Source organism: Varroa jacobsoni, unplaced genomic scaffold (genome assembly GCF_002532875.2).
Source record: "Varroa jacobsoni isolate VJ856 unplaced genomic scaffold, vjacob_1.0 scaffold_986, whole genome shotgun sequence".
Taxonomy (NCBI): Eukaryota; Metazoa; Arthropoda; class Arachnida; order Mesostigmata; family Varroidae; genus Varroa; species Varroa jacobsoni.
Genome location: NW_019213888.1, coordinates 1 through 18,576, shown reverse-complemented (window position 1 = coordinate 18,576; position 18,576 = coordinate 1). Strand labels below are relative to the sequence as shown.

General features: G+C 39.6%; 1 protein-coding gene across 2 annotated transcripts in view; it reads left to right on the top strand.

The window, feature by feature from the left end:
• LOC111265567 (uncharacterized) overlaps positions 1–6,796 on the top strand; it is a 33,572-nt gene extending 26,776 nt beyond the window's left edge. For both annotated transcript variants that reach the window (XM_022842353.2, XM_022842354.2), the window contains exon 5: positions 4,423–6,796. In XM_022842353.2, coding sequence (XP_022698088.1) covers positions 4,423–4,863 — 441 coding nt within the window. In that variant the 3' untranslated portion in view covers positions 4,864–6,796. The remainder of the gene's footprint in view (positions 1–4,422) is intronic.
• Positions 6,797–18,576: the final 11,780 nt, after the last annotated feature.

The following is an 18,576-nucleotide window of genomic DNA, read 5'->3' as shown; positions in this document are numbered from 1 at the left end:
GGGAGAGGAAGAAAGAGACATTTTAAACCTGATGAGGGCCTCGAAACGAAGAATATCCGTAATCCTTTCAAATAAAGTTTTACTTTTTGCCCTATATTATTTCGACTGCTCGCTGAAATTCACGGACCGTTTTTCAAAGGTGGTGATTCTGAATTTTTCAATAATGGTCATCTGCCTTATTGAAATACATGAATTGAATCGTTACAATTTATTTAAAATGGCAACTTAAACCTTTTATGTATGGGGTAAAGTTATAGCTATTGTGGATAAGACCGTTGGAAAGCCTTAGTCTTTTAGCGAGCTGTTGGAAAGCGTTCCAAAAATAGTTTCGGAGCCTCTTCATATTAAAAAAAAAACCATCAGACAAAGTCAAAAATATCTGTTCTAGCCTCTAACTTAGAATAGTTTTTGCGGTTGAGGTTTTAAGTTATAACGATACGCTATCCTACAACACATTTTCAGTGCAAACGGCTTAAGTCGCATAATATTTGCGTGTAATATGAACTATTCTAAAAGCTCTTGAATTACGTTTTGACTGTGCAGATATTCATTAGTACTAAGCCCGAATATTGCGCTTGCAAGTCATCATTTTACACGTAGTTTATGAAGTTCGGAAGAGTGACGTTTGATAATGGAAATCAGTCGTTTCCGGTTTGGTATACTTGGACCTAGAGAAAGGATATCGAGACACTATTTTGATCTGAAGTTTGCGCGGGTTCACGCATACTCTGAAAAATCACCATAGCGCTCTCGCAATTATTCTTTAGGTTCGACGAGAAGGTGGGGTGCTTCTTGTGTAGGGCGCTGCTAAATAGCACATTCTGCTGTATGACCTTTGATTGAGTTGTTATAAATTTATTCCGATGAAGTATGCAAGTACGATGCTCATCTTACGCCTTATATTTAAAAACAATGAGATCTGAGAATTAAAGATTTATGTTTTGATAAAGATGTTGGATTTTGCGAGCTTCAGTGTAATATTCTACGAATGTTAATTCAAGATACAGTATAACAATAATAGAGAACTTTTATAGTTCTTAAGTTGTTTCATACAGCTTAATTCGGAAATGCCCGAATATTGCACATGTAAAATTTTATCGAGATTAACTTGTGTCAGTTTAAACTTCATTCCACCGCACTTTCCAATCCTACAGAATGCCAGATATAATGATAGTGTGTTGCAAAAACGTAATGGGAGAGCTTTATATATATTTTGACATAAAAATAACGAATTACCTAGGAAGTAAGAAAAATTGATTCCATCCATCATTTACTTTCTCCAAAAATTTGTAATAAAATAACGTAATAATTGTTAGATAATTGTTAGTATATAATAGTTAATTTCGTGCCCAGAAGTTTTGCCAAAACACTGCTAACTTAATGTATCTGTACTGAAATGGAAAATGAGATTTTTGGCATGTGTTTCTGTCGAAACTGCTATTCGCTTCTATTACTACTGCCTCGAGACAGTGCACTCGGGGCCGAGATTACTTCTGAGACCAATTTTAAAAAATTCACGCATTGATTTCCGTATTAACATTTTAATAGTAATCGTGAGAAAGCAATATTGAGACATCTACTCTCGTCGAGGTTTGGCCCGAATACTTTAAAAAGAAATCAGTGGATAAATAAGAATGTATATAATAATAAGCGCGAAGACCCAAGAATGGAAGTCCGGAAACGACCCTATACCTTTGTGAAAGTGAAAAAACTTTGATATTTTATGGATAGTTTCTAGAACCTTTCCCCGTTAAAGAAAAACACTTAATGAAAAAGAACAGCCTCATCCTGAAAATAGTATTTTTTTGCGCAAGATAATTTCCGAGCTTCCCGAGATAGTGAGCGTTCTATTATTTCTCTCTAATTTATAGTGGTAGTAGTGATCTCTAAAATCTTCCGCCTTGGCGCAACCTACTGTACAGTTGACCTAATAACTTTTTAATGTCGGTGGGATTCATTTGAGCGCTGTACACCGATTTTCATTAGTTTTACAACTACAACATAACATCTTGTCTATATAATTTCTCGCATTGAAAGCTTCCAACTTTCAGTTAACTTGGGCTAACGCGTAACAGTTTAACTTATCACCTCGGAGTGTAAATCTCAGGGCAATTTCTGTTCTATGATCTATCAGACCATTATGCGTGTATCAAAATCTAACAGGATTTCCTTATTTTACTAGTCAGTAAACCGATGGCAAAGCTTCGAATCTTTGATATCACCTAGTCTGTCTTGCCTAAGCCACCATATTGTTTGGCGTCGTCGCCTGTTGCAATCCTGACAGTTAATACACGATAAAATTTGCCCTTACTAAACGGCAGGTTCGTAATCCTCTATGTTTCGAATTTTACGTTCGGTACCGTCGTTAGGCATTCCATCAGACAATTGGAACCCAACGCAAAACGAAGTTTGTCTATTCCCGGGCTCAAATCTAGAACACAATGTGACCCTAAGAATACATTGTTCATTAGGCTATCCCACTAAGATAAGGTTCGTAATCACAAAGGCTAACCTAGCTAACCTTACTAACCTAGCATTGTTTTTGTTTTTCGATAGCCGTCTAGCATTTCAGTCACTAGTGTGTTCGGCGCTTCAAGCCTGTATTCCCTTTTGGGAGAAATGTAGTAGTTTCATTAAATCAAGGGCCTGAAAGATGCTTGCACAGCATGCTAACAATGCCAACGCCTGAACTGATTATATACTCAGAGCACTTTCTTTCTAAAAATCGCTTGGCTTTATAGCCATTTCACAGCAGTGCTATTACGTGCGATTAACGATAGCTGGCAGTCTCCAATTAGCCGGCCAGTTGAAAGCTAATTTCTACTCACCGGCGGCTCAAAACACTTTCCTCCTTTCTTAAATTTTTCAGTTATAGTACCCAATACAATTTATTTATATAATTTGATTCATCCAAATTTTGAACTAAAAAAATTGCATGACCCAAGACGATGCTTCGGACACAAGGAATTTGCCATAATATCTCATATTGACTCCGTTAAGAAATGCTGCAGTACCAGACGTAAAATTCAAAAGATCCTTTTACTCTTTTAGCGGAAGATTATGTTTCGACATAGGAAGTTAGATAAAAAGCAGCTATTATACAATATCTTCATAAAGTGCCAACAAAATAGTAAACTTCTTACGCTACTGCAAATCGATAGTGCACGGCATAGGAAAATAAACGTGTGATTGCAATAGAAGCAGGTTTCAACACAGCTTGACAAAGAACCTACGACACACAAAAACTGGCACAGGCCTCAGGATTAGTGCATATGACCTAAAATGCATTTCTAATAATCGTTCCATTACAATCGAGTCGTTGGTAAGCGGAATTTATGTGGTTAAAACTGGATTGTTACGGGTTGTTCATGAAAACTTCAGACTACATTTCATATGTGAAGTCTCAGTAAAGCTGCAGGTCGTCTTTCATTCGTTCTAAATTAAAAAATATTTACTTTTGACGCAAAAATCACCCGCAGAGTCACCGGGTACTGACGATTTAGGAGTGTATCTATTGTGGGTATATGCAGTTTTCCGGGCGATGCTCAAACGTAATATTAACGAATGCATAACTAAAGAATACCATCAGCCTGTTCTATGAACTTTTATGCAACCTTGGATAGCTATAATATCTGAAAACACTATCTTCCAGAACGATGGTGCACCGACTCGTGTGAGCCGATTACCGCAGAACGGGTTGCTTGAGAATATGTGTGTTCTTGACTAAGTACATGGCCACCAAATAACCTAAGTTTCAAATCCGTAAGATTACTGTCTATGGTGCGTTTCAGTGTTAAAATCTTACAGGTCCCGGTATTGCAACATCAATTTGCTTACTTGTTCTTTCAACAATGTATTCATACGTTAGCAAAGGCAACATTTGAAATACACTTTAGCAATTCAGGCCCCGAATCAGTAAAATTTCGAATTTAGACGGGTCACCATATATATGTACATATATTTATGCTTACGTAAGCTATATTACCATACCGTTAATGTAAGACGAGGAGAAACGGCGTCCTAGGCGAAGTGACCATTTTAGCGCCTTACATTCGTTTGTTTTCAAACCGCTTAGCCAACGAAATTTTTTAAAGAAAAGAAGAAGCTAACTCACTAATTGCTGTCTGTGATTTTTAGTTAAAATTTAGCCTCGGTTTTGTCTGACAACTCAGTTTCGTTGTCGCTGCACTTTCACAAATTGCTATGATATGTTCAGATATTATCCTTTTGGTACTGATATGGAAACAAGTCTTGTGAACAATCAACAAAACTATCGTGCTTGTCGCTTACCGTTATCAGCCATATTCGATGATTAAAAACTATAACAAAGATTATTCACAATGGCTGATACTAATATACTATCCTTTAAAAGCATTTATTCGAACGGATTACCTACTGTGTTACGGTTTCTGTTTGTTACAGGAGTACTTGAAGGCACTTGCCGCGTACCGTGCCTCATTGGTGCAGAGCCCGCAAACCTCATCGAGTCCCCAGCAGGCTCCACGGTCGCCATTATCTGCACCATCGATCTCGTCGTTCCAATCGTCACTTGGCCAAAACGCCTTTAATGCTAATATTATGAACGGGCTCAACTCTACATTGGGCTTCCCACAAAGCAACGGTAACCTTGCAGGCATGGCTATGCCTACCATGGCAGCCATGGCAAATGGTCAAGCAATGGCCAATCTAGCCAACTTTTCTCACCCGCAATGGCAACAAGACTCGGCCAAATTGGCGGCTGGTTTTAGCGCCCAAAATTGGCCACCAGCGGCCCATTCTAATTCCAATGTACACAGCATGTACGTTGGTGCCCAAATGGCGCTCACTGGTCAGCTCAGTATGCCCTGGGAGCACCGGCGGTAAGGTCCCGATACATGTTTAAACGGAAAAAGAGCATGCCTCAGTTGACGGACTGCAAAAACATTAAGGGAAAGAGAAAAAGACTCCATGATACATTGTCGTGAGGCCGGCGCGACCCGGGCGCGTGTAGCACGACGACAATGACGGTTGATGTAACCGTGAAACATGCAAACATGACGGCCGCTAGAAAGCGACTTGCTCGTTGCCTGGCTGGCGACATCATGCCGGTGTGCCCCGGGTGGGTGTACATATAATACGATTGCGACATCCGTAACATCACACAGATTGCATCCTTGCATACACCAGCGCAGATACTGGATGCCGGAGAAGCCTAATGTCAAAAAATGAGGCTAATCCATTTAAACAGATATACATATATACACATGCAGATACACATTGCAACACCGACAACATCATTACAAAAAAACCCCAGTCAAGGGCATACATATATATTGACTAGGGGTTCGATTATAATAATAATAATAATAATTATGATTACTATTATTTTTATTATTATCTAGGGTTATTGCATTACTATATATAAATATATAAAAATATATATAATAAAGGGAGGTGTTCATTATTATTATTATTATTCTTAGAATTATACATGAATATACTTTCTTGGTGGGTTGTAACGAGGCAAGAGGAGTATGAGAGCTTGTGATACGAGTAAGACAGACACATACACAACAGTGAATTCTGAGGCAACATATTCAGCTGAATTGACAGACTGCAAATGGTCTGAGACGCAAGAAAGATACAGGGAGAGAAAGAGGGAGAGAGAAAGAACGAAATAAAAAGACGTTGAGCGTGACGAACAATAGCGACGGCGTTGCCGGGAAAAACCGTTTCATCTGCAAATTGTTATTTTCATACGGTCTGCGGGCGTCCAGACGCGCTCTAAGATTTTACACTTAGATGGGACGGGGACTCAAAATAGAAAGGGAACTCAGAACGTGAAAGGGTTAGAAACAGAGAGCAAGGATCTCATCAGGTGGGTACGTCTCACCAACTTACAGACAATAGAAGAGAGCAGTTTCTGCTAGCTGGCTTGGATAATTGGGAAGACAAGGACTTAATGGGATCTATTTTTATTAGGCGGTGATCAGGCGCGGGGGTGGAAGTGATGTACAAGGGCTGCATAGGTGATTAACCAAAGGCGTCAGTCTGGACCTCCCGCCGCCCTGCACAGGGTTGTCTTCCTTCCTCCCTAATCTAACCTGGAAGACATTGAATTATTGTTGAATTAAGGTGCCGCCCGCTTTCGACAGGGCTTCCTCTCCGGTGATCTCGGCACTGGCGATGGCCTCGACACAAGCCACTGTCAACAAATACGCGCAACAGAAGCGGACGTTTCGAAGCCATGCAATGACTTTGTACATATGGGTACAATCGAATTACAGCCTAAGTTCTTCCATTGCTGTATTATTACCATTATTATTGCAGTTACCATTCGTCATCATTACAAATACACACCATCTCTTATATAAAACAGGGATTTATTAAATATTATACATCTAACCCGACTCAGCTATACGATGAACACGACGAAATTCCATCAATGTACAAATTCTGTACTTTTAAAAAGAGAACACTGTGTATAGATTGACATAGTTAACTCACCAAGAAACGCGGTAACAGCAACATTAACACAGTAATTAATACGCAGACAGTTAATCTATTTAACAACACACAAGCACACGTAACCGACAACAACAATAACAAAAGAACAACTGCAGCAAGCACAGCAACATGACGAATCCTCCTCGTTTCCTAGTATATGGACTATTTACTATAACGCTACTGAGTATAGCAATATTTGTAGTGGACAACCTACGCCTGAAAAAAAATAAGAAACACAACAGCTGTGTATAAGAACAGTAAGAAATTGAGAGAGTAAAATAAAAAGAGCCACAAGGATGCTGCAAGAGCACCGCAGATGTGTTCTGATTCTTTGCGATTTGTGAAGGTTTGTAATCTGTGTGAACTCATGATGAGTTTAAAAGTTAGTCATATTAATAATCTAATATATTATTACACATATGCTTTATATATACAATTACTTAAGAAGAAACATGTGACAGAATCAAATGCGAGTACTCTCTCCAGGATGCGTAGCCATCCTATCATAACTGCAATTTGAGGACTTGGATCTACTTTATGTCGACACTTCCTTCACTGCACCCTATTTTCACTTTTTCGCTTGCGACATGTCTTACTCGCTCTTACCAATGTGTCTTTCAAGACATCCTCTTTTTTATATATTAAACATTGTTATTTATTCCCCACTTTGTTCGGGCTCATTTTTTTCAGTTTATTTAGCTTTCGTTAATGATACTGAAATGCATGTGCGTATGTTTTTAATAGCGCTATACCTGTAATGGAGACAAATGATGCATCAATTCTACACGCTGAGCCTGGTTCGTAAAACAATCTTCTAAAAGAGTTCGAGTAATACTTTATATATGGCACGATCAGGATTAAGCTCCTTTTATGCGGGCCAAATAAGGAGTCCTGGTGGACTCGACCGTATATCTAAGAAGTGTTATTTCTAAATTTCAACAACTTTGTAGCCATTGCACTGTCATACAGTTGACACAGATCTTTGAAGTATTCCGCGTAACTTCACAGCCTTTATAGTCATGGACCTAAACTGCGCCTTTTTCAATTACAGTTAATATAAATTCTTCGTCCACACTCAGTCTGCACTTTTTAGCAGCATTAACATTTTTTTTTGTAAGGGGTGAAACCTAGAAACAATACAAAAGTATAAAAAGTATCAGTAATGATACGACACTCTAATAGTTTTTTAGTATGTTCTGTGCCTATTTTAAAGTACTGAATGTGCAAATGGTTTTCTCGAAGTATTGTTCCGTAGATCTTTAACAACGGAGCAAAGGATTCTAGAGGATTCAAAGTTTCGAAGTCCAATATCGTTTCGCAGATTGATAAAATAAATTTAAAAAAATTTAGATTGGTTATTTTTCTGCGGCGTTTGTGATCAGATTCTGTAACGAGCAGCACTTAGTAACACATGAAAAATAGTAGGTTCTTTTGAAGGAAGTTCTCTGAAATTACAAACATTGCGATGCTTTTCAATAGCCTTTACTAACGATCTAGTGCTTATATATGATTCGTATAGTTGCGTAGGGAGATAAGCTATTGAAGTCCCCCTTTATATGGCAGAAATTTGCCGTTTCATTCTTGAAGAGGCATGCTTTACAAAAACAACAACTTTTATCTATTCTAGCAATATAAGTTGAGATATTTTTATATTAGTTACTTTGTTACAACAGAGTACGATGTATAAATTAAGACAAACTATAGCGGATTGTTTGGCGTAACGGGCATACGGTCATTTTGAATTTTTGAAAGTAAAAAGGCTTGTTCTTGCTCGAACAGAACAAACAATTTGTCTTGGCAGAATACGATGCGTTATTTTCGAATATTTCGTTATTTGAACGAAAATGAGTTATCGTCAGATTTCTTTCCCCTAGGTGAACATTCACCAAATCGATAATTCTTTTTTTTTTGCCCAAAATTGACGATCCATGCTACCGCCAGTTTTATGCAGATTTTGAAAAATCCGGGGAAGATTTTTATAGGGTCAGTCGACGAATCCTCAACAAATTTCAAATTTATAAGGATCTACCGGAGTTCTTGATTCAATAGTTAATTACTTTATTTTTTTTAGAAAAGGAAATATTAGTTCTTTTTAAGACCTTTGCGCATTTTCACACCTTTTCTTTTGTTTAAGTTTTTGCATTTTTGAAACTTCTCGACCATTATCAGTTTAAAAATTAATTAGATGGAATTTTCCGTACGTAACGTATTTAAGCGACTATTTAACGGCTTTATACCTATCAATATGGCTTGGTGCATGTATTACTGTCGAAAGGTTATTTGCGGATTAAATTAATACTTAAACAATAATCAGTAAGTGATGAAGGTTCCAAATTGAGCCAGTAATCATGCGAAATGGTGACTGTGTTAAATAAATATGGCCGTAAGCAATGATACTTCCAATGCATATAAAAGATGCATTGAAATATTTGCTTTTATTTAGATGTAGTGTTAGAAATATAACATCAGAAAAAATCCCAATTTTCCGTATTCTACATGTATAATTACGTCGATCATTTATTTTTACTGAAGTCTCATTCTCTTTAAAAGTTTGCTGCTCCTCTCGAAATTATTGAGACGTCTACCACTGTTTCCTCTGCAGTTTTGTTCCACCTGGAAGTTCGCTGTCCCTCAGTAGTTGGTGTACGTTGATTATTAGTTTCCTGCTGGCTATGGCAAATAAGTAAACGTTTACTAAACATATCCTCTAGTATGTTCGTTCAACATTGCTGGCATATCGGTAACATTTTTTCTTTTCTTCGGGACATCTGTTAGCCCGCTGACGACTTGATGTCATAGGCCGAGCTTCGCATTTTATGTGGGCAAGTTCATATCTTCTGTACCGCTATGCATCTTTAGTGGGCTCCAAGTTACTTTCCCACTTTTATGTTCTTTCGCCCATTATGCACTATAGAAGAACCGCAATGGATTTAGTACTTCTGCACTATTCCCTCGCCGTAGATGATTTTTATTTTGGTGAAAAAGATCCCCGTGAAATATATTACGCGGATGCTCATATTTGAGCGCGGACTTCGGGTTATTTTTCTATTTAAAACTGTCTCGTTATACCAATTTCGCCACAACTCCATTAACCACCGGGACAGACACCTTGAACCGGGTAGCCTCAAAGAACCTTCTCGTGCCAAATGACGGTAAGATGCTATCTTCCACCGCAATAGTCGGAAAGCCTTTATTTATGTCACAGTATGTTAGAAACGTACGGTCAACCGGATAATAGGAGTTTCATACGAGACCAGTTTTGCGGCAAACGGAAAAGCAGGACCGCCGTGCTTTTTTACGAAGGTTGTGTCAAGACACATCAGAGAAGGCGACAATTGAAAGGAGCTAGTTGACCCCAACAAGGAAAACATTAGGCTACTTACGAAGTAGGCGAAGTGACGTTGCCAGTATTTAATTTAAATACCCAAGGTCGAAGATCCAAATATTGGCCAAACTGAAAGGTAGTTGAACCTCTTTCAAAGTACAACAGAACAAGGCAAGCGGGTACCAGGGCCAGAGGAACGCTTACGGAAGACTAGCTCAACACATACAAGGGAGCTTGTAACTACGGAAGCTCATTAAAAAGAGTAAAAATACAAACTGTAAAAATCTGTGTGAGGAAATCGATTAAGAGTCGGGGAGCAAAGGGTTTGAGTTCACAATGAAAATGCTAGTAAGGGCTAACACCCTAAAACCCTTATAAAAATAGCGAGACCTGACGGCGTGACGTTGTAACAGGAAAACACCTCCTGGAAGAATATATAATTACAAAGCTTGATCAATGGTTTCTGTTATAATAATGTATGTATGCAAAAAGGCAAATAAGTTGTCTATTGTTTAATTAATTTTTGAGCAGCGTCCGGAAAACTCCACAGGAATATGTTATCTACACATCACTTTTTAGCTACGACTTTCATTGGTTAGGAATATGGGAGCTGCTTGTTAGTACATTCGAATGTCTGTTTATAATTTAAAAAGAACCGGTAAAATTTCTAGCTTTTCTTCTAATTCATCGTTTTATATGTGTTCCTAATTTTCTTAAGCTTTTCAGTGCCTTTTTTTGAAGTTAGATACCATTCGGGTACTGCAGACTCATGAGCAAATCAACATGCATAAATGACCTGATATACAAAATCGGGTATTTTAGAACAAATGAAGGTCCAGTACATTGCGCATTTTTATACGTTCTGTTTATTTTAGGGAAACTGTCGTGGCAACCTTTAAATCACAGATAGTTCTTACTGTTTGTAGGCTGAGTCCACCAATTAGTGTAGAATGGGGCATTTTTCAACCTATGCTTTTTAATCCAATCCATTGGCCCGCTCTAAAAAATTCTTTGAGGTATCCTGCAATGTGGTTTTACACCATCTGCATATACTTTACTTACGGGGACAGCAGTGACAGGAAATATTTATAATTTATATAAAACTCACATGAAGGGTCCCAGGATTGTACCTTAAGGACAACTTGAGATGATTTTGAAGGTGTCTATTTTTCGTTGATTCTAACATATGAGAATATGGTCGCAAAGGAAGCTTTAAATCCATTTTACCAATCGATCACTGATGCCGGAACGGGACAGCATCTTGAAAAGTTTGAAATGAATTCCTCATTTAAGCACTGACTTAAAGTCAAAATGCACAACGTCGATGATGAACTTTGCCAATTCGAATGTGTTTCCACTAGCTGCCGATTAGTTGTTTATTCCGGTCTGTAGCCGCTCATTCATCAAGTATCATTCTTTATTCGTTAACGTTCTCGCATATGGCTCCTTAGAAAGGACGTCTTCTTTCAGCTTGCATTTTATTATACTTGGTAATACTGGCCTTTTGTTAATAGGCTCAACCGTAGATCCCTTCCATTGCACTCGGTACACAGTTACGCTGTTTGAAATACATTTGGCACTTGGGCACTTTCAATAGATCACTATGAAAGGGGATAGAGACTGAGAATGGGAAATTATCGAATATGGCCCGAATAAACTGAGATCTTTAGTGACTGCACAAGCGTAAACAGCATGTAAGCAATTCTCTGCTGACTACACAACTTTTCTAGAGACAAATACAGCTGATATGTACCTTTTTAAGCTGTCTCTGCACTCCTCTTCTGTGTAAAGCCTGTTTATTAACTGGATGGTGTATAAATGAGTTTAAGTTTTTGCACATGCTGTTTACGTTTTCGCAGTTAGTAAAAAAAAGACGTCTAATGTTATTCGATTCAGATTCGATTATATTGCAGCATAATCTTCTATTGTATAGTTAATTATTTAAGGATAATTTTACTCAGCATGTGTAAGCTTTAAGATGTCGAATTTCACTAAAAAGTAATCCGAGTTGATCGGGTTGGAAAAAACCCTGACGTCTGACAGCAAGTCATCGTCACATAGGACAAAATCAAGGAAAAATGTAGTGTTTGTTGTGTGGGGGGATTCGTAACAAACTGCTGCGATCCATTATCAGCATAGAAATTCAGAAATATTCCTTGAGTTCTTTTGGACCTGCTTCTGGTATGCTTAGTGTGCTCCATCTAACACGCGACAGGTTTAGATTACCCAACATAACCATAGCATTTTCATATGTTATTATTATTTTTAGTTTTTCGGATAGCGTCAGCATGCGGTCAATGAAATCATTAGTTACGTCTGTAGGCAAAAAGTAGTATGACACAATTTGCACCACTTCTGTAAAACTATGATGCTATAGGTGACAGCTTTGTGTGCAAAGGGTCTTATACTAATGTCAGAATACTGTATTCTTGCAAGCATAACAATTTCAACAGGACGTGATATTCTTTCTTTCAAAAATACTTCGAACAAGCCACTGTAGCTTAACTCGGTTAAAGTTTTCTTCGAGGAGTCATGCCTTCGTTATTAGAACAATGCCTACTTCCTTGATTCCTAGAATAGAAGCTGCTAGAAAACCTTTCGAAATGTGGCGAAAGGCTACTGGTTTTGTAAGACTAAAAAATGTGTAAATTTTGGTAATATTGAAATTTTGACTTCTTTGTGTGTGATATAGCTCTACAAGAACGATAAAATATTATTAAAATAGTACTCAAAAAAGCCTGGCTTCACAGAGCGCATATTTTGACGCGTCATTATAAAAGGTATTGTAACCAATTAATTACATTTTAGTGACCACATAAAGAAGTAATTTATAGCTTCTGCATGGAGGAGGGCGATGGTTTTACTGCATACATTTAGGACACCGCAAGCCACACACAATTTAATTCAGGACAAGGATATCGACAAGGACCAAACAATGCTGATTTGGCGAACAATTTGGTTTTTGAGTTCTATTCCTTACAAATATATTAGTTTGTCGAATTGAAAATATTAAGAATATTTAAATTGATTAGGTGAAACAATGATATTGTAATATATGTTAGATTTGTTCCCCTTGATTCTTTACAGACCGAAGTCGGCGCTCCGGAAGCGTCTTGATAGCTGCGTACATGCGACTTGCATTACCATAATCTCTTTATAAGTGGCGTGTTTAAGACAGTCGATGGTCGGGAACGCTATCTATCGCTATCTTTAAGACATCAAAACGATCGAAATCACATTAACTTAAATCTGGAGAATTTGAAAGTTGAGGCCATTGATAAATTCTGTTTTCCTTAATTCAGCTCAAAATTGAAATATATTAATTTCGAAACAGGGTAAAACGCCAGACACTATTCTCTTGTCTTCTTTTTTTAATGGATGCTACAGCCTGAGATCTGTCTCGTTTATGACAACAGTATGTTTTAGGGAAGTTTTTGGTAAGTGTTAAATTGTCTCTGAGGCACACCATATCTGTTTTTATCAGTTCCAGACATAGATCGAGATATTTTCTGTTTTTCATCCTCATTTAGTTTTTTGTTAACATTTCATGAAGCGTGCTTTGAGGAATTTTATAAGGCTGATAAGGAGCGTATTGTGCATGCTGTTTCGTTCCAAGGCTCGTGATCACAACCACTCGATCTTCCGTTTGAAGTTCTTGGGTGTCAACACGTTTACCTTCTTATTTCCGTTTTTAAAATGTTTAAATTTATCAAATATTTACCAAACTCTGTCTGCTAATCACGTGTTGGACAGGACACAAAATAACCTAGCCAAAGCAGGGTGAGTAGGAGGCCTTTGGTAATCAAATGGCACTTAGGATTCCGATTAAGACCGTAACCAAAATATTAAGGAAGGAAAAAAGTCGAAAGAGAGTTCCAAAGGTATTGAGTTTAAGAAATATGAACCTATGCGGATTGTAAGATATAGCCATTAACGAAAGGCATTCGTTTCCAACTTCGCTAACGGCTCAGACAGAACAAAACTCAAACATTAGCTAAGCAATAAACATGACAGTAGTGAACCTAATTATCGGCGAGAGAAGAGTGGGCTACAAAGAAAAATTATAAATCTGCCTGAGGAGATACAAGTTTAAATTTTCCACAGATCCTGGATCTAGGAATACTGACTGCACAAAATGTTACGTTAAGAAGCTCGTCAACAGAACATTTTCAAAATGAACTACTACTGAGGCGTGGGAAGACAAACACTGTTGCTTGAAGGCATAAGCGACGTCAAAGAAACGGTTGAGTGAAAGAAATGAAGTGACTGTTAAATGGCTAATGCTTTAACTGCCCGGTAAGCCTGTTACCATTTTCCGGTAAGGCATAGATTCACGTCTTTTTCATAAAAGCTTCCACCAGCTCTCTTTGACGGATTCTCCACCACAAAACGCAGATGATCAGGGTAACACCGCCATACCACAAATCAGAATTTTCTTCTAATATACCTAGATTATAGCGTCTCCGACAGGGGCAGCACAGGAGAAAATAAATCTCATTTCTATCAATTTATAGGTATGAGCGACTATAAGCGACACAAAAACTCACAAGCAACAAGTGGGTGGCGATCTATAACTCTATTTGCTTTTGCCACTAATCCTACAAGTAACAATAAAGTGATAAGCCATTATTATAGGATATTAGCTGTAAGGAGGTATCACGTTTGCTGCCACTAAGCAGAGAGCAAACATTCTTAGCAGCAACCTCATAGAGTTAAATCCACTCGCTTTCAAGAGGACCAGATAAGGGAGGAACTCAGACAGAAACGAAAATATAGGAGACAAAAGAATGAAGAGCGTAGAGTTCTTGTTCCCTTAAGAAAAATACGACTAAACGAAGTTAGAGAACGTACTTGTCACAGCAAGTGGAATACAGGAAAGAAATAGAAGAAGAACGTAACAGAGAGATTCGGGCCCCTGACACGTTAAGACTACTGCGGATAATCTATTTAAAACCCAAGAAGGCTCAAGACAATCTTTAAGAAGGAGCATACCGGGAAAATGGAAATGGAGCTAGAAATCACCTAAATAAAGCAGGGAACTGCAAAAAGAAAAATAATATTCAACGAAAGTAGTCGATACACTAAAAGACAACAGGGACCGCGTTAGAAAGATCAATCCTTACAGCAGCTGCCTACAAAAAAAAAGGAAAACTAAACAGGCAGGAAAAATAAAGTAAAATACTACAACAACTAGAGGAAACCATAGCAAAAGAAAGTACGCTGGAAGAAGAGTAAGACAGTATAAAAAACATGGGTGATTCAAAAGTCTCACTCGATATCTTCAAGCTCAGATTTGCAGAAACACCGGTTTGTAGTATTAACGAGCGTATGTCGTTGGAGACTGACCAGAAAACCATGGACCAGGTAATCCATATTTCCTTGTATGCCACCGCAATTACCAAATTTACAACAACGTGCTGGAAATTGCAAAGTTAATCATCACTACTTGAAGAAAAATTAAAGCGATGGCACGCAATATCTTAACTTTAGGTATTACTAAACAGGAAGCGGTTCCAGTAGTAGAATCAGTTAAATAGTTGCACACGTTAGTAGGTAAAATGACTGAATTAGCCAATGAAATATACGAAGACAAAAAGCATCCCGTGGTACACGTAATTGGGGAGTGTTGATATTCGCAACAAATTAAAGTTTAAGAGGTCTGCTGCCGAAAGGTACGCATCTTTGCCGAAACTGGTCGTAACAAAACAGATTTGCTAGAAGACTCTCACTACTTCACTGATATCCAAAAAAAATTGAGGTTGCTCACTTGGCCGACGTTATGAAATTTGGGCTATGACACAGTTTTGCGGACCTCTGATTTGTTTGAGGGGGTGGAAGAGAATAGTGTATGCGGGCATTCTGGCATTGCTAGTCATTACGCACAACAAAGAGAATTAAAAAGACAATGAAAACCATATCCTTGTCCAGGTTTGGCAATGGGCAATTGAACACCGCCTACAGGTCGAGTCACACGAGGGCGAAGCGCTGTTTCTGAGGAGACTAAAGAGGGTCAGATGGGAACTTACACTCGCCATAAGAGAGATGAACGCCTCTCTCATGATATGGTTCTTATTATCAAAGCCCGGACAAAAGACGACCTGGAGAATAGAGTAAATGATTCTCTCGAGCGGGCAAATCGGTGGATGGAAAGACGCCACTTAAGACTAGCCGCTGAGAATACAGAAGCTGTATATTTAACTGGTAAAAAAAAGACCAAAGGGGTGCCTCTTTTTGAGAGGAACTCAAATCAGTATTCAAAAAAAAAAGCAAGATACCGCGGCATGACACTAGACACTGCGACATTTGGAAGGAAAATATTAAGCATGTAGCCGCAAGGGCGGGAAAAACAGCTCTCAACCTCAATCCAAGGATAGTTGCAATACGCGTAGCAAGGGCGTACGGAACCGTGTCAACTGAAGCTCTTCTAGTGCTGGCTGGAATGGTTTCATGGGATCTGCTTGCCAGCGAAAGACCGGAACGTCGTTTGAGAAACGTAAATAACGACAATAACATGACCCGCGAGGCCATGATGGACACATGGCAGCGACAGTGGGAAACTTCCAGAGGAGAGGTTCCGGGCAGCTAGACCCAGTACCTCATTCCAGATGTCGAGGAAGGGACTCGGGGGACATATAGAGAACCTACATATCATTCCTGCCAGGTACTGTCTGGTCACGGGCAGTTTCAGACATACATGGCAAAGATCGGTAAAGCGCAAGCGGATACCTGCGCGGTTTGCGCGTTCGGCACGAAAAACAGAGTAGAGCATACTGTGCTTCACTGACAGACACTAAACGAGATCAGACATAAGCAGGAACATAAAAACCTATCAACGAAGGATAGCGCAAAGAGTATGGTGGAAATGATGGCAAAGGGCAGGAAAAACTGGGAAAAGGCTATAGCCCTATGTGACGACGTCATGATAAAAAAAGAAGAGATCGAAAGGATGCGCCGTAAGAGAATAACGGTAAACCAAGTAAGAGGCTAACAAGGATTCGCTGTTCTACAGTCGACTCTTATTGGAGAGTAGGGCACAAGACCCTGCCCGGGTCTTAGCATGTCCGGGGAGAAGGCAAGCCCGACGGAAGGATGAACCGAAACGTGATAATAGCACAATGCCCGTTCCTACAAGCTATTGTTTTGAAGTAATATTAAACTATACCTTGAACCGAAGCCCAAGTCTCTGAGGGGTCCAGTGTTTAGCGGGTTCGAGTCCCACAGTATCAGACAAACAACACAATTGTGAAGTTTGGTCAGCATAATGGATTTGCCCTCAACCTCCCAAAAGAAAGTTTAGGTTAGGTTCCCGGAAGGCCCCGATCGATGTAGAGGCAGGAATACCCTAACAAAGGGACGGGTTGCTGGACCCCTACCGAGCGCGTCCCTAGGTGGCGGATAGGGCAATGCCTATCAGAAATGATGGGTACCAGTCAATGATATATGGCGCGAACCAAAAGCAGCCCTCAGGCAAACTCTCACCGTCTTTTGACCCCAACGTAAGCCAGAAACGGTGGGTTCTTGAGGGCTCTCGCGACGGAGGAGAGCCAAGTTATATGAGGCTTCAACGACGCGAAAAGTAGGGGAGCAACAACAGGAAGACGTGGGACCGGAGAGCTGGAGGAAATACGACAAATGACGTGATGGAAACATACGTGAAGATACCGCTCTAAAACTGTGAGGCACTGACAGCCTGGCAGATAGTACAGGGGCGCGGGTGTCCAGCCAACACTACCTGGCCACCCCATCATCTGGCTGAAAATCCCGATGTTGCTGCAGTGCCGGATGGCGGCCGGATGGGACCCTTCAACAATACTCAGGGGGCATTGCTAATGTCACACGCAAGAAACCCACCTAGCGATAAATATACGTCAAAATGCGTATGGCTTGAACGACCGACACTGTATGCGACCCAGAGACCGGTTAAGATATAAATAACTCAGACAATGGAAAATAAGACAAAAATAAACGCCGGTAACACAGTGCCACTGGCAGGCGGGGCTCCCGCCACAATAAGAAAAAACGAAGCATATGCGAAAGAAGGACAAGGAAGAAATAGAGTAGCAGAAGGGAAAGATTCTTACGAAAAAAACTACTACCGAAAGGACGCCTATAAGACAAGGACAGGCATATGACAAGGAAGTCACAGGGAAACAGGCTGGACCAATCCCAACGGACCGTCCAGGAGAAATCCAAAAGCAGGTGTGCAGGATTGGAGACGAAGAAGAGGCGCAAGTGAATTACGAGGGGGTAACCCCGACTAAAACAAAAGAACAAAAGCATTCAAGAAAACGAACGATGGAGGAAGTGGTCTCACCAAACAATATGGTGTGTATAAACCCATCAGACAAGAGGCGAAAAGAGACTAAAGAGGAAGTATTGACAGAATTCAAAAGCGTGGCTGAGGCCATCGATTCAGTTAAAAAACTTACTGGAATCCTAGAAATTCTGTGCAAGAAACACAAGGTCACACCTTGTGACATTAAGGAAAATGCTAGACAATTGGCCAGCGCGACTAGAACCCTAATTAGAACAGAGGGACTGAGGGAGAAGGCCGAGCTTGAACGACGAGGCAGACTGAAGGAACAAGATGCAACGATGTCGGAGGCATTAAGACCACAGGATATACAAGATGGACAGAGAAGGACTGAGGACGAAGAAATATGTAAGGAAAACAGAGAAGGTCCTTTGTTACGGATGCAATAAGAAGGTTAGAAATGAACGCCTACAAGAGATTGAGGACGCGAAGATAGAGGCGGAAATAGAAG